Below are 26,092 nucleotides of genomic sequence, written 5' to 3' on the forward strand. Positions count from 1 at the left end.
CCCAGAGAGCTCCCTACTGTGTGCTGCCAACCTGTACAAGAGCTTCGTCCAAGGTGAACAGAAACATCTTTGCTACCTGGTACGTGCTCTATACGAGGTGCATTCAAATTCTAAGGCCTCCGATTTTTTTTCTAATTAACTACTCACCCGAACTCGATGAAACTGGCATTACTTCTCGACGTAATCGCCCTGCAGACGTACACATTTTTTCACAACGCTGACGCCATGATTCCATGGCAGCGGCGAAGGCTTCTTTAGGAGTCTGTTTTGATCACTGGAAAATCGCTGAGGCAATAGCAGCACGGCTGGTGAATGTGCGGCCACGGAGAGTGTCTTTCATTGTTGGAAAAAGCCAAAAGTCACTAGGAGCCAGGTCAGGTGAGTAGGGAGCATGAGGAATCACTTCAAAGTTGTTATCACGAAGAACCTGTTGCGTAACGTTAGCTCGATGTGCGGGTGCGTTGTCTCGGTGAAACAGCACACGCGCAGCCCTTCCCGGACGTTTTTGTTGCAGTGCAGGAAGGAATTTGTTCTTCAAAACATTTTCGTGGGATGCACCTGTTACCGTAGTGCCCTTTGGAACGCAATGGGTAAGGATTACGCCCTCGCTCTCCCAGAACATGGACACCATCATTTTTTCAGCACTGGCGGTACCCGAAATTTTTTTAGTGGCGGTGAATCTGTGTGCTTCCATTGAGCTGACTGGCGCTTTGTTTCTGGATTGAAAAATGGCATCCACATCTCATTCACTGTCACAACCGACGAAAAGAAAGTCCCATTCATGCTGTCATTGCGCGTCAACATTGCTTGGCAACATGCCACACGGGTAGCCGTGTGGTCGTCCGTCAGCATTCGTGGCACCCACCTGGATGACACTTTTCGCATTTTCATGTCGTCATGCAGGATTGTGTGCACAGAACCCACAGAAATGCCAACTCTGGAGGCGATCTGTTCTACAGTCATTCGGCGATCCCCCAAAACAATTCTCTCCACTTCCTCGATCGTGTCGTCAGACTGGCTTGTGCGAGCCCGAGGTTGTTTTGGCTTGTTGTCACACGATGTTCGGCCTTCATTAAACTGTCGCACCCACGAACGCACTTTCGACACATCCATAACTCCATCACCACATGTCTCCTTCAACTGTCGATGAATTTCAATTGGTGTCACACCACCAAAATTCAGAAAACGAATGATTGCACGCTGTTCAAGTAAGGAAAACGTCGCCATTTTAAGTATTTAAAACAGTTCTCATTCTCGCCGCTGGCGGTAAAATTCCATCTGCCATACGGTGCTGCCATCTCTGGGACGTATTGGCAATGAACACGGCCTCAATTTTAAAACAATGCGCATGTTTCTATCTCTTTTCAGTCCGGAGAAAAAAAATTGGAGGCCTTAGAACTTGAGTGCACCTCGTAGGGTTGGCTATTCTGCCACACTAGCAGATTACTTTTACTCCACAGATCTGGATAGTGAAATGTACCTTCTACGCTCTCATTCATATTTTTCATTCATCAGGTGAGAGGAGGAAAGGATGTATATACTGACATACTGCACGTATACGTAATGAATATGCATATGGGGCTCCGACAACTACCAAAAATCTCAGTGAAATGTGAAGTGAAATAAAGCTAATATACCTTGTGGCCACTATACACACTCTCAGCTGCTCCGTCTCTTTTTTCATATGGTTTACAGTTTGCGCCCAGAACTGAGGCGCCTGAGGTGTGTGCATTAAACTAAATGTTAAACAAACTGATAAAGAGGTTCATATAGAGACCCTTCAGCATTACAAAGGAAAAAGTGGACTTTAACGCCTGTAAAGCCGGTTTAGAAATGAGAAAACTAGTTTTCCTTCTTTCAATATTTCGAAGATAAAATAGGCACTAATTTGAAGTTAGTCATTTGTTGTTGTTGTTGTTGTGGTCTTCAGTCCTGAGACTGGTTTGATGCAGCTCTCCATGCTACTCTATCCTGTGCAAGCTTTTTCATCTCCCAGTACCTATTGCAAACTACATCCTTCTGAATCTGCTTAGTGTATTCATCTCTTGGTCTCCCTCTACGATTTTTACCCTCCACGCTGCCCTCCAATACTAAATTGGTGATCCCTTGATGCCTCAGAACATGTCCTACCAACCGATCCCTTCTTCTAGTCAAGTTGTGCCATAAACTTCTCTTCTCCCCAATCCTATTCAATACTTCCTCATTAGTTATGTGATCTACCCATCTAATCTTCAGCATTCTTCTGTAGCACCACATTTCGAAAGCTTCTATTCTCTTCTTGTCCAAACTATTTATCGTCCATGTTTCACTTCCATACATGGCTACACTCCATACGAATACTTTCAGAAATGACTTCCTGACACTTAAATCAATACTGGATGTTAACAAATTTCTCTTCTTCAGAAACGCTTTCCTCGCCATTGCCAGCCTACATTTTATATCCTCTCTACTTCGACCATCATCAGTTATTTTGCTCCCCAAATAGCAAAACTCCTTTACTACTTTAAGTGCCTCATTTCCTAATCTAATTCCCTCAGCATCACCTGACTTAATTAGACTACATTCCATTATCCTTGTTTTGCTTTTGTTGATGTTCATCTTATATCCTCCTTTCAAGACACTGTCCATTCCATTCAACTGCTCTTCCAAGTCCTTTGCTGTCTCTGACAGAATTACAATGTCATCGGCGAACCTCATAGTTTTTATTTCTTCTCCATGAATTTTAATACCTACTCCGAATTTTTCTTTTGTTTCCTTTACTGCTTGCTCAATATACAGATTGAACAACATCGGGGAGAGGCTACAACCCTGTCTTACTCCCTTCCCAACCACTGCTTCCCTTTCATGTCCCTCGACTCTTATAACTGCCATCTGGTTTCTGTACAAATTGTAAATAGCCTTTCGCTCCCTGTATTTTACCCCCGCCACCTTTAGAATTTGAAAGAGAGTATTCCAGTCAACATTGTCAAAAGCTTTCTCTAAGTCTACAAATGCTAGAAACGTAGATTTGCCTTTCCTTAATCTTTCTTCTAAGATAAGTCGTAAGGTCAGTATTGCCTCACGTGTTCCAGTGTTTCTACGGAATCCAAACTGATCTTCCCCGAGGTTGGCTTCTACTAGTTTTTCCATTCGTCTGTAAAGAATTCGTGTTAGTATTTTGCAGCTGTGACTTATTAAGCTGATAGTTCGGTAATTTTCACATCTGTCAACACCTGCTTTCTTTGGGATTGGAATTATTACATTCTTCTTGAAGTCTGAGGGTATTTCGCCTGTTTCATACATCTTGCTCACCAGATGGTAGAGTTTTGTCAGGACTGGCTCTCCCACGGCCGTCAGTAGTTCCAATGGGATATTGTCTACTCCGTGGGCCTTGTTTCGACTCAGGTCTTTCAGTGCTCTGTCAAACTCTTCACGCAGTATCATATCTCCCATTTCATCTTCATCTACATCCTCTTCCATTTCCATAATATTGTCCTCAAGTACATCGCCCTTGTATAGACCCTCTATATACTCCTTCCACCTTTCTGCTTTCCCTTCTTTGCTTAGAACTGGGTTTCCATCTGAGCTCTTGATATTCATACAAGTCGTTCTCTTATCTCCAAAGGTCTCTTTAATTTTCCTGTAGGCGGTATCTATCTTACCCCTAGTGAGATAGGCCTCTACATCCTTACATTTGTGCTCTAGCCATCCCTGCTTAGCCATTTTGCACTTCCTGTCGATCTCATTTTTGAGACGTTTGTATTCCTTTTTGCCTGTTTCACTTACTGCATTTTTATATTTTCTCCTTTCATCAATTAAATTCAATATTTCTTCTGTTACCCAAGGATTTCTACTAGCCCTCGTCTTTTTACCTACTTGATCCTCTGCTGCCTTCACTACTTCATCCCTCAAAGCTACCCATTCTTCTTCTACTGTATTTCTTTCCCCCATTCCTGTCAATTGCTCCCTTATGCTCTCCCTGAATCTCTGTACAACCTCTGGTTCTTTTAGTTTATCCAGGTCCCATCTCCTTAAATTCCCACCTTTTTGCAGTTTCTTCAGTTTTAACCTACAGGTCATAACCAATAGATTGTGGTCAGAGTCCACATCTGCCCCTGGAAATGTCTTACAATTTAAAACCTGGTTCCTAAATCTCTGTCTTACCATTATATAATCTATCTGATACCTTTTAGTATCTCCAGGGTTCTTCCATGTATACAACCTTCTTTCATGATTCTTAAACCAAGTGTTAGTTATGATTATGTTGTGCTCTGTGCAAAATTCGACCAGGCGGCTTCCTCTTTCATTTCTGTCCCCCAATCCATATTCACCTACTATGTTTCCTTCTCTCCCTTTTCCTACACTCGAATTCCAGTCACCCATGACTATTAAATTTTCGTCTCCCTTCACAATCTGAATAATTTCTTTTATTTCATCATACATTTCTTCAATTTCTTCGTCATCTGCAGAGCTAGTTGGCATATAAACTTGTACTACTGTAGTAGGCGTGGGCTTCGTATCTATCTTGGCCACAATAATGCGTTCACTATGCTGTTTGTAGTAGCTTACCCGCATTCCTATTTTCCTATTCATTATTAAACCTACTCCTGCATTACCCCTATTTGATTTTGTGTTTATAACCCTGTAGTCACCTGACCAGAAGTCTTGTTCCTCCTGCCACCGAACTTCACTAATTCCCACTATATCTAACTTCAACCAATCCATTTCCCTTTTTAAATTTTCTAACCTACCTGCCCGATTAAGGGATCTGACATTCCACGCTCCGATCCGTAGAACGCCAGTTTTCTTTCTCCTGATAACGACATCCTCTTGAGTAGTCCGCGCCCGGAGATCCGAATGGGGGACTATTTTACCTCCGGAATATTTTACCCAAGAGGACGCCATCATCATGTGATCATACAGTAAAGCTGCATGCCCTCGGGAAAAATTACGGCTGTAGTTTCCCCTTGCTTTCAGCCGTTCGCAGTACCAGCACAGCAAGGGCGTTTTGGTTATTGTTACAAGGCCAGATCAGTCAATCATCCAGACTGTTGCCCTTACAACTACTGAAAAGGCTGCTGCCCCTCTTCAGGAACCACACGTTTGTCTGGCCTCTCAACAGATACCCCTCCGTTGTGGTTGCACCTACGGTACGGCTATCTGTATCGCTGAGGCACGCAAGCCTCCCCACCAACGGCAAGGTCCATGGTTCATGGGGGGGAGGAGTCATTTGTTATGTTTTCGTATTGTTCAGCAACTTGTGCGTAAGACAAAATCGATCAGTTCAAGTCGCATAAGATTACGTAGATCTTTCTACTCATCTGAGGTCAAAATAGAAACCAAGTGAACAAAACTTCTTAAAAACGGTACTGTTATCTGTCCGCTAGTGAAAAGTTGAGATTCTAACCGCTGTATTCTCCCGTGACCCAATTGTATCAGAAAGAGGAAAGTTCGTTCTTTAAAAAAGACGGAATACATAGAAACCAGAGATTATATAAATCTTAAAGACAAAGCATGGGAGCGATTTACAGTCTCACGTAGAAGACGAGACAAAATTTAACGAAAATAAAATGTGCATTATACATAGTGTGCTCGACAAAACTGGAAAAATAGCAGAAAGAACAAGCAAACGGAGACGAAGCTGGTTTCAAAGCACCAACATTCGTTTTCACAGACATACAATATTTTCTGTGGTTCAGTTACATGATGAAAATGAATAATGATAGAACTTGAAAGAATAACTATAAGGGTTATCAGTCAGTGGTCAGACTAATTTTGTATATTAGCTAAAGTGATTAGTCGTTTTTCCTGAGCACATGAATGCTTTCTGGCTGAAGGGCCCGTCGTAACATAGTAATTCTGCACAATGCTCTTACTAGGGACTCAAGGCATATATGGACTCTAGTTAAATGAAATGGAAGATTAAGCGTTAAGATAACAAAGTAGCAAAAAGGTGATAATTATTATACTACATGAAATAACATCGTCTAAACTTCTGAACAGTTTGCGTTAGACGTTCAAACTGCACAGCTGGGCGCGGGGCATGATCGGAATTCACGACAAGTCTCTTCAGCCCCAACGGGTAACTGTGTTGTGTACAGTGTCCAGTAACGGAATAATCGGTGCGATATTCCTTGATGGCACGGTGACTACCAAACCGTTTTGGAAGATGACTTAGTTCCTATCGTCCAAAGTGATGCTGATTTCGACAAGATGTGGTTCACGCAAGACGGATCTCGACCCCATCGAAGCGGGAGAGTCTTTGATATCCCGCAGGAGCACTTTGGCGACTGCGTCCTGGCTCTGGGGTACCCAGCGGCCACTGGCGCGGGCATCGATTGGTCGCCATATTCTCCGGATCTGAACATACGCGTCTACATTTTGCGGGGCTGTGTTAAAGATATGGTGTACAGCAATAACCCCAAAACCATTGCTGACCTGAAAACAGCCATTCTAGAGGTCATCGACAACACTGATGTTCCGATACTTCAGCGGGTCGTACAGAATTTCGCCATTTGTCTGGGTCAGATGATCGCCAATGATGGCAGGCACATCGAACATGTCACAACCTAAATCTGAATATCTGTAGTGATGTTTATACACTCCTGGCCATTAAAATTTCTACACCAAGAAGAAATGCAGATGATAAACGGGTATTCATTGGGTAAATATATTATTCCAGAAGTGACATGTGATTACATTTTCACGCAATTTGGGTGTATAGATCCTGAGAAATCATTACCCAGAACACCCACCTCTGGCCGTAATAACGGCCTTGATACTGCTGGATATTAGGTCAAAGAGAGCTTGGATGGCGTGTACAGGTACAGCTGCCCATGCAGCTTCAACACGATACCACAGTTCATCAATAGTAGTGACTGGTATATTGTGACGACCCAGTTGCTCGGACCATTTAGAACACGTTTTCAATTGGTGCGAGATCTGGAGAATGTGCTGGCCAGGGCAGCACTCAAACATTTTCTGTACCCATAAAGGACCGTACAGGACCTGAAACATGGGGTCGTGCATTATCCTGCTGAAATGTAGGGTTTCGCAGGGATCGAATGAAGGGTAGAGCCACGGGTCGTAACACATCTGAAATGTAACGTCCACTTCTCAAAGTGCCCTCAATGCGAACAAGAGGTGACCGAGACGTGTATCCAATGGCACCCCATACCATCACGCCGCGTGATACGCCAATATGGCGATGACGAATACACGCTTCCAATGTGCGTTCACCGCGATGTCGCCAAACACGGATGCGACCATCATGGTGCTGTAAACAGAACCTGCATTCATCCGAAAAAATGCCGTTTTGCCATTCGTGCACCCGGGTTCGTCGATGAGTACACTATCTCAGGCGCTCCTGTCTGTGATGCAGCGTCAAGGGTAACCGCAGCCACGGTTTCCGAACTGATAGTCCATGCTGCTGCAAACGTCGTCGAACTGTTCGTGCAGATGGTCGTTGTCTTGCAAACGCCCCCATCTGTTGACTCAGGAATCGAGACGTGGCTGCACGATCCGTCAGCACGTTGTACGTGTCGCCACCGGCGCCAACCCTGTGTGAATGCTCTGAAAAGCTAATCATTTGCATATCACAGCATCGTCTTCATGTCGGTTAAATTTCGCGTCTGTAGCGCGTCATCTTCGTGGTATAGCAGTTTTAATCCCCAGTAGTGTACGTTGAAAAAGTGTGAGTAAGCCGTAGTTTGTAACTAGTTTACCTTTTTTTCCATGTAGTTCAATAACTGTCACGCTGCATAAAACATGGAGGAGTATACGTTTTTGCGTATAGGGATCCACAGAGAAACTCGAGACTTTTTCGTGTCGTAAAATAAACGAAGCTGGGCTTTCTTTGTATGTTCTCCAGAGAGAAATGCGACGTACGTGATGCAGTCTAATAGATGCTCGGTGCACAGTAGGCGCTTACCTGACACCTACGTCGTTGCAGCGCTTCACCATGTCGGCGAAAGCGGCCTCGTCTCCGGAGCGCGTGACCAGGTTGTAGGAGACGGGTTGGTACCTCTCCCACCAGGGGCGGTTGCGCTGCGTGATGGCCAGGTTCTCCGTAGGGGGCGACACCTGCAACACACCGACCACCTCTCACAGCGCTGCCCAAGAGGCGGCCAATCGCTGACTCTAGAAATCCTTACAGGTGTGCAGAGAGTTGATACCGTCAGGTGATCTATGAATCCACTGTACGGACAGTCTGACCATCGAAAAAAGGTTCGCATATTTCATTTGAACGTCAGTGTACGAAATGGAACATCGTATTCTTACAGCCCATCGATTCTACACTAAATACTTTCACACACTCCATAAAAATTTCCACTCAACATCATACATCGAATAATGTTAGTGTTGTGTACATAGTTCCGCGTAGTCAGCGCGTACACAACTTTCCCACTACAGCGCGCCCCGCTAAGCACAACAGCGCAGGCGCAGCGCTCGTCCGTCTCCGCACTACGAGATGGCGCTGTCTTAGAGACGGACCAAATTCTGCTTCCGCCGATCCGCGTATTAATATGCCACGCATCCAATGAGATTGCTGCTAACGTAGAACCTTTTCTCCTCGCGGATCACACTCGCGCAGTGACACCTGAACGCTCGAGGTATTACAACGAGTGTACAAACCTCCGATTAGTCAGTCTGCATCAGTCTGCATTAGTCTGCAGTCAAGTTTCAGTCTGCGCCTAATAAGATTATCATATTCCTGTACATAGCCATGAAGATAAATGTACAGACACTTTGTCAAGTATCAGAGATATGTGAGATTAAGATTAACGTACCACGACCAAAGGAACTTCAGGTTGTCAATTGCAAACAGCATCCAGAACCAAGTTCAGTTATTTTCATGCTTGTTATTATTTTAATAAATATATGTGAAAATTAATCAAGTTCTGTTTAAAGTTGGTCACCGTCAATCTGCTACTCAAGTGTGCAAGTGACATTTCTATCGCCTGACCTAACGGCAGAAGATAAACACGCCACGATAAGACCACGAGACATGTTGCTGACACTCGCATAGAGCGACAAGTCGGATAATCTGATGCTGTGTGTACTGAAGGTCTTACAGTACGTACACCACACTTAGACACAGGAAGAACCAACACGACAGTTTCTTACAAAATCCTACATGTTGTTGTTGTGGTCTTCAGTCGAGAGACTGGTTTGATGCAGCTCTCCATCCTACTTTATCCTGTGCAAGCTCCCTCTTCTCCCAGTACCTACTGCAACCTACATCCTTCTGAATCTGTTTAGTGTATTCATCTCTTGGTCTCCCTCTACGATTTTTACCCTCCACGCTGCCCTCCAGTACTAAACTGGTGATCTCTTGATAGCTCAGAATGTGCCCTACCAACCGATCCATTCTTCTAGTCAAATTGTGCCACAAATTTCTCTTATCCCCAATTTTATTCAAAAACCTCGTCATCAGTTACGTGATCTACCCATCTAATCTTCAGCATTCTTCTGTAGCACCACATTTAAAAAGCTTCTATTCTCTTCTTGTCTAAACTATTTATCGTCCACGTTTCACTTCCATACATGGCTACACTCCATACAAATACTTTCAGGAACGACTTCCTGACACTTAAATCTATACTCGATGTTAACAAATTTCTCTTCTTCAGAAACGCTCTGCCTGCCACTGCCAGTCTACATTTTATATCCTCTCTACTTTGACCATCATCAGTTATTTTGCTCCCCAAATATAAAAACTTTTTTACTACTTTAAGCGTCTCATTTACTAATTCCCGCAGTCTCACCCGATTTAATTCGGCAGCATTCAATTATCCTCGTTTTGCTTTTGTTGATGTTCATCTTATATCCTCCTTTCAAGACACTATCCATTCCGTTCAGCTGCTCTTGCAGGTCCTTTGCCGTCTTTGACAGAATTACAAAATCATCGACGAACCTCAAAGTTTTTATTTCGACTACGAATTTTTCTTTTGTTTCCTTTACTGACTGCTCAATATACAGATTGAATAACATCGGGGATACTCTACAACCCTGTCTTACTTCCCTCCCAACCACTGCTTCCCTTTCATGCCCAGCGACTCTTGTAACTGCCATCTAGTTTCTTTAAAAATTGTAAATAGCCTTTGACTCCCTGTATTTTACCCCTGCCACCTTCAGAATTTGAAAGAGAGTATTCCAGTCAACATTGTCAAAAGCTTTCTCTAACTCTATCTTAGAAAATAGATTAATGAAAGGCAAACCTACGTTTCTAGCATTTGTAAAGATAAGTCGCAGGGTCAGTATTGCCTCACGTGTTCCAACATTTCTACAGAATCCGAACTGATCTTCCCTGAGGTCGGCTTCTACCAGTTTTTCCATTCGTCTGTAAGGAATTCGTGTTAGTATTTTGCAGCCGTGACTTATCTTAGAAAAAAGATTAAGGAAAGGCAAACCTACGTTTGTAGCATTTGTAGACTTAGAGAAAGCTTTTGACAATGTTGACTGGAATACTCTCTTTCAAATTCTAAAGGTGGCAGGGGTAAAATACAGGGAGCGAAAGGCTGTTTACAATTTGTACAGAAACCAGATGGCAGTTATAAGAGTCGAGGGGAATGAAAGGGAAGCAGTGGTTGGGAAGGGAGTGCGACAGGGTTGTAGCCTCTCCCCGATGCTGTTCAATCTGTATATTGAGCAAGCAGTAAAGGAAACGAAAGAAAAATTTGGGGTAGGTATTAAAATCCAGGGAGAAGAAATAAAAACCTTGAGGTTCGCCGATGACATTGTAATTCTGTCAGAGACTGCAAAGGACTTGGAGGAGCAGTTGAATGGAATCGACAGTGTCTTGAAAGGAGGATATGAGATGAACATCAACAAAAGCAAAACGAGGATAATGGAATGTAGTCGAATTAAGTCGGGTGATGCTGAGGGAATTAGATTAGGAAATGAGGCACTTAAAGTAGTAAAGGAGTTTTGCTACTTGGCGAGCAAAATAATTGCTGATGGTCTAAGTAGAGAGGATATAAAATGTAGACTGGCAATGGCAAGGAAAGCGTTTCTGAATAAATGAAATTTGTTACCATAAAGTATAGATTTAAGTGTCAGGAAGTCGTTTCTGAAAGTATTTGTATGGTGTGTAGCCATGTGTGGAAGTGAAACATGGACGATAAATTGTTTGGACAAGAAGAGAATAGAAGCTTTCGAAATGTGGTGCTACAGAAGAATGTTGAAGATTAGGTGGGTAGATCACGTAACTAATGAGGAGGTATTGAATAGAATTGGGGAGAAGAGAAGTTTGTGGCACAACTTGACTAGAAGAAGGGATCGGTTGGTAGGCCATGTCCTGAGGCATCAACGGATCACAAATTTAGCATTGGAGGGCAGCGTGGACGGTAAAAATCGTAGAGGGAGACCAAGAGATGAAACACTAAGCAGATTCAGAAGGAAGTAGGTTGCAGTAGGTACTGGGAGATGAAGGAGCTTGCACAGGATAGATTAGCATGGAGAGCTGCATCAAACCAGTCTCAGGACTGAAGACCACAACAACAACAACAACAACAGTTCGGTAATTTTCACATCTGTCAACACCTGCTTTCTTTGGGATTGGAATTATTATATTCTTCTTGAAGCCTGAGGATATTTCGCCTTTCTCATACATCTTGCTCATCAGATGGTAGAGTTTTGTCAGGACTGGCTCTCCCAAGGCTGTCAGTAGTTCTAATGGAATGTTGTCTACTTCCGGGGCCTTGTTTCGACTTAGGTCTTTCAGTACTCTGTCAAACTCTTCACGCAATATCATATCTCCCATTTCATCTTCATCTACATTCTCTTAATACTAACCAAATTTAGTGGAAGGGGTTCAAGGCTTTACTATGTTTAGTTAGCTGGTAAAATAACGTCAACAAAGCAGTTAAGTTTACCATTGGAAATTTTATTCTACTCACTAAACATTGTTTATAAATTGCACTATTGATAAAAGGAAATGTTTTAATACAGGATGGTAAAAACCGACTGCATTAAACAAAAATGTGAACGAATATTCCCTGAATGGGTTTCCAAGTTCTACAATGGATCGAAGGATGACCTATGCCATATCACATCCATAATCTAGGTTTAAATTAAGTTTCACAAAAGAGAAAACAATCAAAATGGTCTACAGTGACCCTCAATTATCTTTTTAATTACTTATCTAACTTGTCGTAAATTACAGTGGCTGATGTGGCTTCTCAATAACTATATAACAGGAAAATCATCGAGTTTCTTGATTTTTACTTCAAGTGGCAAATGTGAACACCATGAGCTTTAATTGACGATCGACACTAGTATTACGTAAAGGGGATGTAATAGATGAGACTTCTGCAGTTCTGAGTGAAGCCTTATGCGCTCAAAAATCCGGCATCGCGTGCGTTCATTACCTTGTCGGTGTTCGTCAGAGGGCGGCGGCCAGCACAGCTCCGTCCAGCTCGCCCTCTCGGAAGCAACTCTTGTCCTAACTTCTCCTTACTACAATCTACCGAAATTGGTTTAAAAAAAAAACTATCTGGCTGTGTTTTCATCTGACCAATCAGGGTCTCAATGTTAACCTTAAGCTCTGCCTACAAAAATTCTGTCTATCCAATGAGAAACGTTATACTTTTCGTGGTGGGGCAATGTTTATAAAGTTTGCAACGTAACAGAGACGCGAAAAAGCCTCAAGTTAAAACTTGCAGCTGGTGAGGTCCTTTTAGCGTTATCGTAAGATCTATACCGTTCTGCTGGAGGGCTCTAGCTTTTAAGATTGGCTGGGGGGGTGGTCTTGACGTATCAGAGACGCGAAAAAGTCTCACGCTAAAACTTGCGGGTGATGTGGTCCTAGCAGTTAGCTGGCGACGTGGGTGTCCGTCAGTCCCTTATCGTAGGGCCTTCCAGCTTCACACGGTTCTGCTCTCGGCTTTTGTTCTCGTTTCTCCCCTCGGAACTGCGTCTGTCTCACGGTGGGAAGGTATGACATGCATTTAGGCATTCTTGTGTTAGTCTGTGGTATTCCAATTGCTCACTCGTTATTCGTATTACTTTGGTTAATTTAATGTCACGATTTATTCGGAGCTATGTGACGTACTACTGGATTTGCTTATCATGTCAGGGTTTTCATGGAAGGTGTTGGATTTGCCTGGCACCTTACAAGCCCTAGCGATATGCACCTCTACATCCTTACATTTGTCCCCTAGGCATCCCTGCTCAGCCATTTCGCACTTCGTGTCGATCTCATTTTTGAGACGTTTTTATTCCTTTTTGCCTGCTTCGTTCACTACATTTTTGTGTTTTCTCCTTTCATCACTTAAATTCAATACCTCTTCTGTTACTCAAGGATTTCTATTGGCCCTCGTCTTTTTACCTACTTGATCCTCTGCTACCTTCACTATTTCATCTCTTAAAGCAACCCATTCTTCTTCTGCTGTATTGTCAATCGTTCATTAATTCTCTCCCGTAAACTCTCTACAAGCTCTGGTTCTTTCAGTTCATCCAGGTCCCATCTCCTCAAATTCCCATCTTTTTGCAGTTTCTTCAGTTTTAATCTACAGTTCATTAGCATATCGTTCATATCGATGGGAAAATCTTCTGAGATGTGGGATTGTGTCATATTATCTGTCAAGCTTCTTCAATATTTGACAGCATCGATATTCCATGTGCTGTGACAACCGTTTATACGTAGGTTGGAACTTAAATAATGGCAACATTGCTGTTGAGACACTATGCAACGGAATCTACAATTGTCGCTGATAGCACAAGTTGTTGACATACCTATCTTCCCTCCGAGCAAAAGGACTCGCCCGTACTACGTCACCGGCGCGCTCACAATCGAGGGAAACACAGTAACTTATGAGCGAGCGATCTAACGTAACGGTGTCACTATGTTTTCGAAAGAGGAACAACGTAAAAAATGGAAATGAGCGTTTGGCGTCATTGGCCGGGAGGCCCCTTACGGGGCAGGTCCGGCCGCCTTGGTGCAGGTCTTATTACATTCGACGCCACATTGGGCGACCTGAGCGCCAGATGAGGATAAAATGATGATGAAGACAACACAACACCCAGTCCCTGAGCGGAGAAAATCCCCGACCCAGCCGGGAATCGAACCAGGGCCCGTAACACTGCAATCCTTTTTTTTCCGTTGTTGATCGTTGCGTTTGGTCGTTGCGGACGTCACATGACATCCTTTCAAGTTCGTTTGTTGATCCTTCCACTCAGTTTTTTATTACAGAGGCCAACCAGCTCTCTGACCGAACCACTCAGCTGTCGGGGCGGACAGGAACAACGGAGTTGGATAAAGATTGAATGTGCCAGAGGTCGTACAGCACGACGGTGTTATCAAGGTCTTCAAGAGGCGTCCGAGGAATCGGCATTGCCGCACAGAACAGTGGCACGTTGGGTAAAAGCCTTCAACGAAGGTCGGCAAACTGTGGCAGACATGCATCGAGCAGGTCATCCTAGCGTCTCTGAAGAAGAACTGCATGCTGTTGCCGCGTTAGTGGACAGTGATCGACGCCATATGATTCGTGAGCTTGCCCACGAAACTGGATTAGCACATACGACTGTGCTTCTCATTCTGAAGGAACGCTTGGGCACGCGAAAAATTGCGACACGATGGGTTCCGTATGACTTGACGGAACTGCAGAAATGGATGCGTTACGACTCTGCTCAGACGCACTTGGAGCGCTATGAGCGCGAAGGAGAGGCTTTCTTACGCCGTATGGTAACACTGGATGAGACATGGGCCACATCGTACGAGCCAAAACTGAAACGCCAATACAAGAAATGGCGTCATTATGGGTCGCCGCGAAAGTCGACAGTGCGTCAGAGCCCCAGTATAGTGAAAGTTATGGTGATCCTCGTGTACGACTGTGATGATGTTATCCTAACGCATTACGTTCTTCCACGGCAGACCGTCAGTCCACAGTAGTACTGTTCGTTTTTGGAACATCACCGGTGACCAGCTTTGCGAAGGAAGCGGCGACCCTTTCTGCGCAATCCATCCATCATTTTGCACGACAATGCGCGGGCGCATACATCGCAAGCTGTGGGTGCTCTCTTCGGTCGATGGGACTAGGGAGTACTGTGCCATTCACCATACTCCCCGGACGTAATTCCTTGAGACTTTGATTTGATTCCTAAGATGAAGGAACCACTTCGTGGAATTCGCTTCAGAACTGTTCCAGATATTCGACAGGCAGTAGACCGCTCCATTCGCACCATCAACAGAGCAGGCTCTGCTAACGGTATACTACGCCTTCCACTTCGCTGGCAACGGGTACTACACAACGCTGTGACTACTTTGAAGGACAGTAACAGGTACAAACATGTAACCCTTTTGTATCGGTTGTGAATAATTAGTTGCAACTAATTAAGTTCCAGCCCTCGTATGTGGGCGTGACACTGGTTTTCGACTGTGTTCAACCATCCAGGGGCACGAGTAGAATCCTGATGAAGATTCCAGTAGAGGAATCGAAACGTACGAGCATCGAAGAAGTGCGAACAGGAATATGTCGCTGCATAACGACTCAGAAGATTTTATAAACAATATTAGTGGTCACTAATGCCTGCATATTTACACTGATGACCTGAAACAGTACGACCACCTCCTTAATAGTGTGCTGGTCCACCTTTGGAACGCAATAAGGGACCAGTGCTGTGTGAAATGAAACTGAGAAGTTCATGGCAGGTTTCTAGAGGTATATAGCACTACATGTGTACGGACTGATGATTTTGGGCATGATGGCAGCGTGCGTCCCAGTTGTGTTCCATCGAGTTCAGTTCAGGTGAATTTGGTGGCCAAGTGAAAATGCGAGCTCGCTGTCATGCATCTCAAACCACTATAGCACGATTTTGGCATTATGATACGGTTATCCTGCTGGAAGATGCCATCAGGAAAGACATCAAGGGTGAAGGGCTACGACTGGTCCGCAGTAATGTTCACATAGTCCGTAGTTGTCATGGTGCTTCCAATTTTACGACTGATGCCTTGACAACCTAGGTGAATGTCCCCTATAGCACATTACTGCCCCATCGACCTGCGTCCATGACACAGTGCATGTTTGCCTGGATGCACACGACCATCGACCTAGTATAACAAGTAAACATGATTCACAGAGTAGGTGACACATTTCCACTGAATCACGGTCCAGTCTCGATGACCCTGTACCCTCCGCATTCGTAATAGACAAATGCTGTTTCGTCAACATGGAAGCATGCAGGAGACGTCTTCTTCTGGGCAGCATGAGCAACACTGTAACCTTCGAAACGCTTCTGTCTACACCAGCAGAGTGGACAAATCGGTGACAGATCGCCGCCTATCCTGCTTTTTACAGATCTGACCGCTCTTTGACTGGCACATACTGTGATGAGGCGTGGACCTCCAATACCTTGTCACCTTCTATTGGCTTCGCCGTCCTTTAGCGTCTTTCCATAGATGCTCATAACAGTAGCACTCCAACAGCCGACTAGCTTCGACATCTCCAAGATGGTCGTTCGCAGGCGCCGTGCGAGAAGTACTTTCCATTTATCAGATTCGCTTATGTCAGTGCATTTCCCCATTTGCAGCCTTTGTCATCGCTAGAATGAGTACTTATTCGTGTCTGCTGCGCTTGTATACTGTCTGATCAAAAGTTTCCGGACATTAATATGGAATATTTCCATTGATCGACTTAACTATGGCTTGAACTGTGCTGAGGATACTTTCAATGAGGTTCAGAATGCCTGTGGAGAAGAGGCAACTTATTCTTCGCCGGCCTGTGTGGACGAACGGTTCTAGGCGCTACAGTCTGGAACCGCGCGACCGCTACGGTCGCAGGTTCCGATCCTGCCTCGGACATGGATGTGTGATGTCGTTAGGTTAGTTAGGTTTAAGTAGTTCTAAGTTCTAGGTGACTGATGACCTCAGAAGTCAAGTCCCATAGTGCTCAGAGCCATTTGAACTTACTCTTCCTCAAAATCCGAAATCAGAGAAGGTAGTAGCTTGCGACAGAGTGGGTTTTCATTCTGACATTCTGATACAATTACCGTTTCCAGATAGCTCCTAAACTGTACGCAGCACACAAAAGTTGTAAAATGTGTTCGTATCCTTCGCCTTCCAGCGTTTTCTTAAGCGAAACAAGGACTTCACAATCCAGTCAAGAAAAACACCCCGATACGGTAACGCCACTTTCTCAGTGCTTCACTGTTGGCACTACACGCAATGGTAGGTAGCGGTGTCCAGACATTCGCCAAACCCAAACCCTTCCGTCGGATTGCCACAGCGCACAGAGTGATTCGTCTCTCTTAACGACTCCAGTTACCCACTGTCCAGTGCGTGCAGTGTCTGTTTAGTACAGAAGTATGTGGCTTATGAACAGCTGCTCGACCACTGTACATTATTCTTTTTCACTCTCTCCGCACAATCGTTATTGGTAGACTTCGAAGGTCAAGAGTGATTCCTTCCTCTGATTTCATGCGATTTTTCACAAGTACCCTCCGCGATGCTCTACGGACCGTCTCTATCAGTACAGGGGGTCTGGCAGGTCTTGGAATAGCCGTGGATGATCCTTTGTACTTTCAATTCGCAGTAACGTCACAAACAGTCGTCTTGGGCAGCTTCAGAAGGGTTAGAATGTTTCAGCACGATTTTTTACCCAGGTGACGTCAAATCACTAATCTACGACTGAAGTCACGGAGGTCTGCTGATGAACCCATTCTGCTATTAGAGCTTCTCCAATACCGCCCGCCCCCACCTCCTTTTATGACGTCTCCTCCTCTCATGACGTTTAGTCATCAGTACCGATTTAGGAATACTCGAATGTTTTTTTATCAGATGTTGTGTACCTTCATCATCGCGTCAAAGACGATACCACCAGGCGGCATTCAGTCTCACTACACTTAGAGCTCCTTTGCGTGATGACCAAAACTGTCATTACCTCATGCATGCCGCAGTGAGGGGTATTTCCACCAAGATGTAGACTTTCACGGTCGGAAATGTCATGTCCATTATAATTATCCGGGCTGTTATACCGTGGTCGGTTGATGAATTCTGTGTCAATTCCCAATGTTTCGCCCCCGCCTGCGGGAGACATCATCAAGGGGGTCTGTGGCTCGATGGAAGGTCCAACACACCCACTGGCTCACTACTGGCTCAGTCAGTCAGTAGCGAGCCAGTGGGTGTGTTGGACCTTCCATCGAGCTACAGAACCCCTTGAAGATGTCTCCCCCAGACGGGGACGAAACGTTGGGAATTGACACAGAATTCATCAACCGACCATGGCATAACAGCCCGGATAATTATAATGGACATGGTATTTCCACCATCCTGAGACGTTCTGTATGTTTGTTATATCACACACACCTCCAGCTAATTGGCTGGTACCTATTTGGCACGAGGTGATGGAACCGTCTTCACAACACACCTGTCACTGTCTGACGTCACAGCGTGGAAGGCGGGGCCTCACCGCAAGCACGGCCATCTTAGGGAGGTGCTCAGATGGAATATAACCTGAAAGTGTCTTTGAGTTACCACCGATGTTTCCACATTGGAATAAGGAAAGCATTATTGCTTTAATTGAAATATATAGGCAAGAGTCGTTGTTATATACTGAGAAAACTCCCAGTTGCCCTGACTAACATCTGCCCTTGAAGTAGACACTTTGCCACGATAGCATTTGCAACAGACATTAATCTGTGTGACAGCTTCGGCATGCGAGAAAGCCTTCCCCACTCTCTACTAGCCAATAGTTAAAGAGTGCCATTAAGCAAACTTGAAAAAAATTGTGCTTAAAAGTTGAATATTGCGGGAAAGTACCAGGCCAAGAATGGAACAAGTCGTCATTCGTCAATATCGACGTGTGTTGCGACTGATTTGCTTGCCTTGCGAAACACAAGCAGAAATTATGCTAACTCGTGAAGCGAGCCGACAAGCTGGTTTCTGTGAACGTTCCAATGGGCCAGGGAATGTTTCAAGGAAGCACACATTTGTAAACAACAACAACAACAATTAATTACAAATTAAACAAGTGAACGGCGTAAATTATGACGCACGTGTGCTTTATATTCCTCTAAAGTTAAATGTAAATGTCGTGTGACTGGAGCCTCCCGTCGGGTAGACCGTTCGTCGGGTGCAAGTCTTTCGATTTGACGCCACTTCGGCGATTTGCGCGTCGATGGGATGAAATGATGATGATTAGGACAACACAACACCCAGTCCCTGAGCGGAGAAAATCTCCGACCCAGCCAGCAATCCAACCCGCGGCCTTAGGATTGACATTCTGTCGCGCTGACCGCTCAGCTACCGGGGGCGGACTCCTCTACAGTTACGACTGTTGCAAACGAAATATAAAAATCATGCTGATTGAAAACTTACATGATCTTAAGTCTGACACAGAAAAATAAAAATGTTTGTTCAGTGGATAACTGACATCTTATTTATCAGTTCGTAGAACTGATACAAGTAAAATTAACATGTCTGCTTACTTTCATACCACCATGATCCTTAACTTCTAAAGCTGTTGCCGACAACGAAGTATTTGGAGTTTCCTGACCATTCAGGAACTTTCACCTCTACAAAGTACCACATCGTGCATTCATATTCGGGGTGGCTACAATTAAAGTGGAGATACTCATAGAGATCAACTGTGCGCTGTTATTATCATATAGAAGTGGAATTTGGTAGATACTTTAACGCGTTAAGGCGGAACCGATTCGTGCTGGAAAACAACAGTTCCAAGTTCGGGCACCAGGTGCAAATCTGGTGCTGTGAATGCAAGAAAGACATACAGAAATGTTTCTATATGCTATGGATTAGGAACAGGCCGCAGGCAGTAAAGGTCAAAGAAGTGAGAAAGAAATAATGCTGATTTCATTATTAACTGCCACTTACACAATTTGTTCAGTACGAGCACCGGACTCGTCGACGAGATGCTGTACAGCGCCAGATTTGCACCTAGTGGCCAAAATTGAAACTGCTTTTTCCAATGTAAACAGATTGCGTATTAACATGTTAACATATCTACCAGTTTCGCTGCTATACGATAATTACAGCCCAGACTGGACCTCTGTCAGTAGATGCACCGTAATTACAGCTACCCAGTATGTCTCCCAACCCACATTCTGATATTTTCTCATTCAGCCTTTCCAGTTCTTTTCTGAAATTTGTCTGGGGCGAACTGAATTTCTCCCACTTTCTACAGGAGGTGATCGACAGTGCACAGTATCACTACTACAAGGTGAAATGTATTGCCAGCGTGTCTGAGGGGGAATCGTCAATATTTAGGCAAATGACAGGAACTGTTATTCGAAGGAAAAAAGTCTAGTAAACGTCGGCTATAAAATGCACACCTTAAGAGCTAAGAGGAGTTGTTCAGCAGAAGAAAGTGTTTCACTGTGCGAAGATGAGCAAGTGGTCATAGCTCTTAAGGTATGCACTTCAGAGCCCGTGGTATATGGACCCTTTTATTCTCTTTTGGCCCATGCTATCTCTTCCCAAAGTATGGAAAGCAAAGAGCTTGCCGTAGAAGAGAATTGTGTCATAGTATCAAAGATTAAGACTTTTAAGGTACATATTTAGGAGTCCGTGTTTATAAGACTTTCTTGCATCGAATGGTCGTTCCTGTCGTATCTCTGAATATTGTCCATTCCTCCTGGGACATCCTGTAGATTAAACGAGCAACAAAATGGCTCTAAGCACTATGGCACAACATCTGAGGCCATCAGTCCGCTAAATGTGCATCAATATTTTTGGAGTTCTACAGGTTTCTTCGATATAGTGCGAAAAACCGTCAGTAGCATAGTCAGATAGTCAAATGTATTTCGCAATACTCAGTGTTACGTGAAAAATGTTGAGGACCCATTAACGGCGAGGCCGGCCGAAGTGGCTGAGCGGTTCTAGGCGCTTCAGTCTGGAACCGCGCGGCCGCTACGGTCGCAGGTTCGAATCCTGCTTCGGGCGTGGCTGTGTGTGATGTCCTTAGGTTAGTTAGGTTTAAGTAGTTCTAAGTTCTAGGGGACTGATGACCTCAGCTGTTAAGTCCCATAATGATCACAAGGGAACCTCCCCATGCCCCCCCCCCCTCCCGTCAGATTTAGTTATAAGTTGGCACAGTGGATAGGCCTTGAAAAACTGAACATACATCAAATGATAAAACAGGAAGAAGTTGTGTGGACCTAAGAAAAAAATAAACAAAATATACAAACTGAGTAGTCCATGCACAAGATAGGCAACATCAAGGAGAATGTGAGCTCGGGAGCGCCGTGGTCCCGTGGTTAGCGTGAGCAGTTGCGGAAGGAGAGGTCCTTGGTTCAAGTCTTCCCCGGAGTGAAAAGTTGTGATTTTTTATTTTCAGACAATTATTATCTGTCCGTCCGTCCGATGCGAGGTAACTGCGCCGTAGTATGGGGACGTTACACCAAAACAAATATAGAAACAGGTAGAAGGTAGAAGAATATTTTTACCCATTCGCCAAGTGTAGAAGTTAGGGGGGTCGACAACATATTCCTGTCATGTGACGCACATGCCGTCACTAGTGTCGTATAGACTATATCAGACGTGTTTTCCTGTGGGGGAATCGGTTGACATATGACCTTGCGATCAAATGTTTTCGGTTCCCATTGGAGAGACACGCCCTTTCGTCTACTAATCGCACGGTTTTGCGGTGCGGTCGCAAAGCACAGACACTAAACATACTACAGTGAACAGAGACGTCAATGAACGAACGGACAGATCATAACTTTGCGAAAATAAAGAAAGTAAACCTTTCACTCGAGGGAAGATTTGAACCGAGGACCTCTCGTTCCGCAGCTGCTCGCGCTAACCACGGGACCACGGCGCCCCTGAGCGCACACTCTCCTTGATGTTGCCTATCTTGCACATGGACTACTCAGTTTGTATATTTTGCTTATTTTATTCATAGTTCCACACAACTTCTTCCTGTTTTCTCGATTGATCTGTGTTCAGTTTTTCAAGGTCCATCCACTGTGCCAACTTATAACTAAATCTGAGGGGGGTGCGATGGGGAGGTTACCTTGTCAGAGCCATTTGAACCTTAACGGCGAGTCGTACTCCTTGTGAGGAGTCGTTTAGGCAACCCGCGACTCACCTGCACACCACCGAAGCCCTTGGGGCCGAGGAAGTTCTCGCACTCGGCGGCGATGTCGGCCCATTTCCACTCGAACAGGTGCACCATGGCCGTCCTGCCGGGCAGCCAGTAGGGGTCCTTCTGCGCCACGGCGGCCGCCACGACGGCGGCCAACACGAGGAGCGCTCCACGGGCCGCTGGTGTCTGCATGCTGGCTGGCGGGCTCCCGAGGTGCTGACGTCCTCTGCCCGCGGCCGCGTCTTCTTATACCGACGCGCGAAGGTCTGTCAATAGCGCGCCGGACCGCCGCCCCCCTCCTGACCAATCGCAGCGCGAGGCGGTGCCGTGCGCGCAGGGGGAACGGCGGATCCGCCTTGTTTTCGCGACGAGCCTGCCCCTGTTGTCACGCGGCGAGCGTCGGCTGCTCTACATGCAGTCCCTCGTCCTCCGTGACACCTGGACAAACATTTGTTCAGCCTGTTCCCTCACCTCTCCTACGGCTCTCGCGCACTGGCCCCTGTTTCCAGTAGCTGCTGTTCCGCTACTAGCGGATGCAGTGAGTAGAAGCAAAGTGCCGGTTGTCTGGAGAACAGAGGCTGACCGCTAGGTTATCAGGATTGTCTTTAGTCGGCAGATTGTTTACAGTTACTCACACATTTTGAGACATTACACTAGAAATTAGAGACGTGAGTTTCGTAATTTCCGAGGCCGTTAACATGTGTACAGAAATATGCTTGGTTTCATTTAAACTTCTGTTGGCCTATTTCGTCTTTATAGACTGGGCAGCTTCGGCAGTGCAGATAAGCCAGTGTCTCTTTTCCAAGATCAGCTTCTGCCTTGTTTTATGCCCGTCACACTTCCATTGTCAACCAATTTGTGATACTCTAGTAATTGCACCCAATATCTTCGATACTATGTTGTATATGATGCGATATCTGTTATGGCTCTAAGCACTATGGGACTTGGCATCTGAGGTCTTCAGTCACCGAGACTTAGAACTACTTAAACCTAACTAACCTAAGGACATCACACACATCCATGCCCGAGGCAGGATTCGAATCTGCGACTGTAGCAGCAGCGCGGCTCCGGACTGAAGCCCCTAGAAGCTCTCGGCCACAGCTGCCGGCCATCTCCTACATCTATATCTACATCATACTCCACAAGCCACCTAATGATGTGTGGCGGAGGGTACTTTCAGTATCATTATTTGATCCCTCCAGCCCTATTCCACTCGCGAATAGTGTGTGGGAAGAATGATTGTCAGTAAGCCTTTGTACTGGCTCTAATTTCTCAAATTTTCTCCTCGCGGTCGATATGCGAGATGTATGTGGGGGGAACATCTGGTGAGCAAGATGTATGAGACAGGCGAAATTCCCTCAGACTTCAAGAAGAATATAATAATTCCAATCCCAAAGAGAGCAGGTGTTGACAGATGTGAGAATTACAGAACTATCAGTTTAAGCTGCAAAATACTAACGCGAATTCTTTCGAGATGAATGGAAAAACTGGTAGAAGCCGACCTCGGGGAAGATCAGTTTGGATTCCGTAGAAATGTTGGAACACGTGAGGCAATACTGACCCTACGACTTATCTTAGAAGAAAGATCAAGGAAAGGCAAACCTACGTTTCTTCCATTTGTAGACTTAGAGAAATCTTTTTACAATGTTGACTGGAATACTCTCTTTCAAATTCTAAAGGTGGCAGGGGTAAAATACAGGGAGCGAAAGGCTATTTACAATTTGTACAGAAACCAGATGGCAGTTACAAGAGTCGAGGGACGTGAAAGGGAAGCAGTGGTTTGGAAGGGAGTAAGACCGGGTTGTAGCCTCTCCCCGATGTTATTCAATCTGTATATTGAGCAAGCAGTAAGGGGAACAAAAGAAAAATTCGGAGTAGGTATTAAAATCCATGGAGAAGAAATAAAAACTTTGAGGTTCGCCGATGACGCTGTAATTCTGTCAGAGACAGCAAAGAACTTGGAAGAGCAGTTGAACTGAATGGACAGTGCCTTGAAAGGAGGATATAAAATGAACATCAACAAAAGCAAAACGAGGATAATGGAATGTAGTCGACTTAACTCGGGTGATGCTGAGGGAATTAAATTAGGAAATGAGACGCTGAAAGTAGTTAAGGAGTTTTACAACTTGGGGAGCAAAATAACTGATCATGGTCGAAGTAGAGAGGATATAAAATGTGCAATGGCAAGGAAAGCGTTTCTGCAGAAGAGAAATTTGTTAACATCGAGTATTGATTTAAGTGTCAGGAAGCCGTTTCTGAAAGTATTTGTATGGAAGTGAGACGTGGACGATAAATAGTTTAGACAAGAAGAGAATAGAAGCTTTCGAAATGTGGTGCCACAGAAGAATGCTGAAGATTAGATGGGTAGATCACATAACTGATGACGAGGTATTGAATAGAATTGGGGAGAAAAGGAATTTGTGGCACAACTTGACAAGAAGAAGGGACCGCTTGGTAGGACATGTTCTGAGGCATCAAGGGATCACAAATTTAGCATTGGAGGGCAGCGTGGAGGGTAAAAATCGTAGAGGGAGACCAAGAGATGAATACAATAAGCAGATTCAGAAGGACGTAGGTTGCACTAAGTATTGGGAGATGAAGAAGCTCGCACAGGATAGAGCTGCATCAAACCAGTCTCAGGACAGAAGACCACAACAACAACAAACATATTTAAACTTGTGTTCGCCAATTTCGTCTTTGTAGTTTGGAAAACTTCGGCAATGCAGATTAGCGAGTATCTTTAGGTTTCTGCCTTATTTTATGAACATCACATTTCCAGTGTCAATCAGTTTGTGATACTCTAGTACTTGAACCCAGCATCTTCGATACTTCGTTGGGTATGATGCGATATCTGTCATCTCCTACATCTACACCATCAAGCCACCTAATAGTGTGTGGCGGAGGGCACTTTCTGTTCCATTATTTTATCCCTCCAACAGTGTTTCACTCGCGAATAGTGCGTGGGAAGAATGACTGTCGGTAAGCCTCTGTATTGGCTCTTAGAATTTTCTCCTCGCGGTCAATGTGTGTGGGGGGGGATCCCAGATAAATGAACAATACTCAAGAATAAGCGAACAAGCGCCTTATAAGCCACTTCTTTCGTGGATGAGCTACATTTCCTTAAGATTCTTCCGATGAATCTGAGTCTTGTGTCTGCTTTTTCCACTATCTGTTTTATATGGTCATTCCACTTATGGTCGCTCTGGATAGTTATGCCTAGATATTTTTACGCCAGACGCTGTCTCCAGCTGTTTGTCATCAATCGTGTAGCTGTCCAGTAGTGGACCTCTTTTCCTATAAACGCGCACCATGTTACATTTACTTACGTTCAGGGCCAACTGCCAGAGTCTGCACCATTCATCAATTCTCTGCAGGCCGTTCTGCAAATTCTTACTATCTTCTGGCGTTGCTACTCTGGTATAAAGAACAGCATCATCATCGAATAGCCTTAAAGATCATCCGATGCTTCCTACTAGATTATTTATATATATTGTGAACAGCAACGGTCTTATCACACTTCTCTGTGGTACTCTGAATATTACCTTTATATCTGTCGATTTTGTTCCGTTAAGAACGACGCGTACAGTTCTATCTGCAAGAAAGTCTTGAAACCAGTCGCAGGTCTGCTCCGACACTCCGTAATCTGGTTTTTTTTTTTTTTCATTAAACGGCAGTGCGGGATCTCTTTTTGCAGAATCCATACTGATTTTTATAGTGGAGCTGTTCATTTTCCAAGAACGTCATAATTCTTGAGCATATAACATGTTCAATAATTCTACAACAGATTAACGTCAACGATATAGGTCTATAATTGTGTTGATCCGCCTTACGGCCTTTCTTAAAAACGGGAATGACCTGCGCTTTTTTTCCTGTCTTTAGGTACTCTTCGCTGCTCAAGCGATCTACGATAAATTACTGCTAGAAGAGGAGCAAATTCTTTCGCATAATCTTTATAGAACCTTATAGGTACCTCATCTGGTCCTTAAGCCTTTCCGCTACTAAGTGATTGTAGCTGCTTTTCAATTATTCTAGTACCACGAAGTCTTTTTGTACAAATATATGTTCCTTCT

General features: G+C 44.6%; 1 protein-coding gene across 1 annotated transcript in view; it reads right to left on the reverse strand.

The window, feature by feature from the left end:
* Positions 1-22,253, reverse strand: part of LOC126473748 (alpha-amylase 1-like) — an 82,323-nt gene extending 60,070 nt beyond the window's left edge. Inside the window, exons 1-2 of the mRNA XM_050100998.1 lie at positions 22,026-22,253; positions 7,910-8,061 (exon numbers count right to left, since the gene is read on the reverse strand). Coding sequence (XP_049956955.1) covers positions 7,910-8,061; positions 22,026-22,214 — 341 coding nt within the window. The 5' untranslated portion in view covers positions 22,215-22,253. The remainder of the gene's footprint in view (positions 1-7,909; positions 8,062-22,025) is intronic.
* Positions 22,254-26,092: the final 3,839 nt, after the last annotated feature.

The sequence above is a fragment of the Schistocerca serialis genome, chromosome 4 (genome assembly GCF_023864345.2).
Source record: "Schistocerca serialis cubense isolate TAMUIC-IGC-003099 chromosome 4, iqSchSeri2.2, whole genome shotgun sequence".
Taxonomy (NCBI): domain Eukaryota; kingdom Metazoa; phylum Arthropoda; class Insecta; order Orthoptera; family Acrididae; genus Schistocerca; species Schistocerca serialis.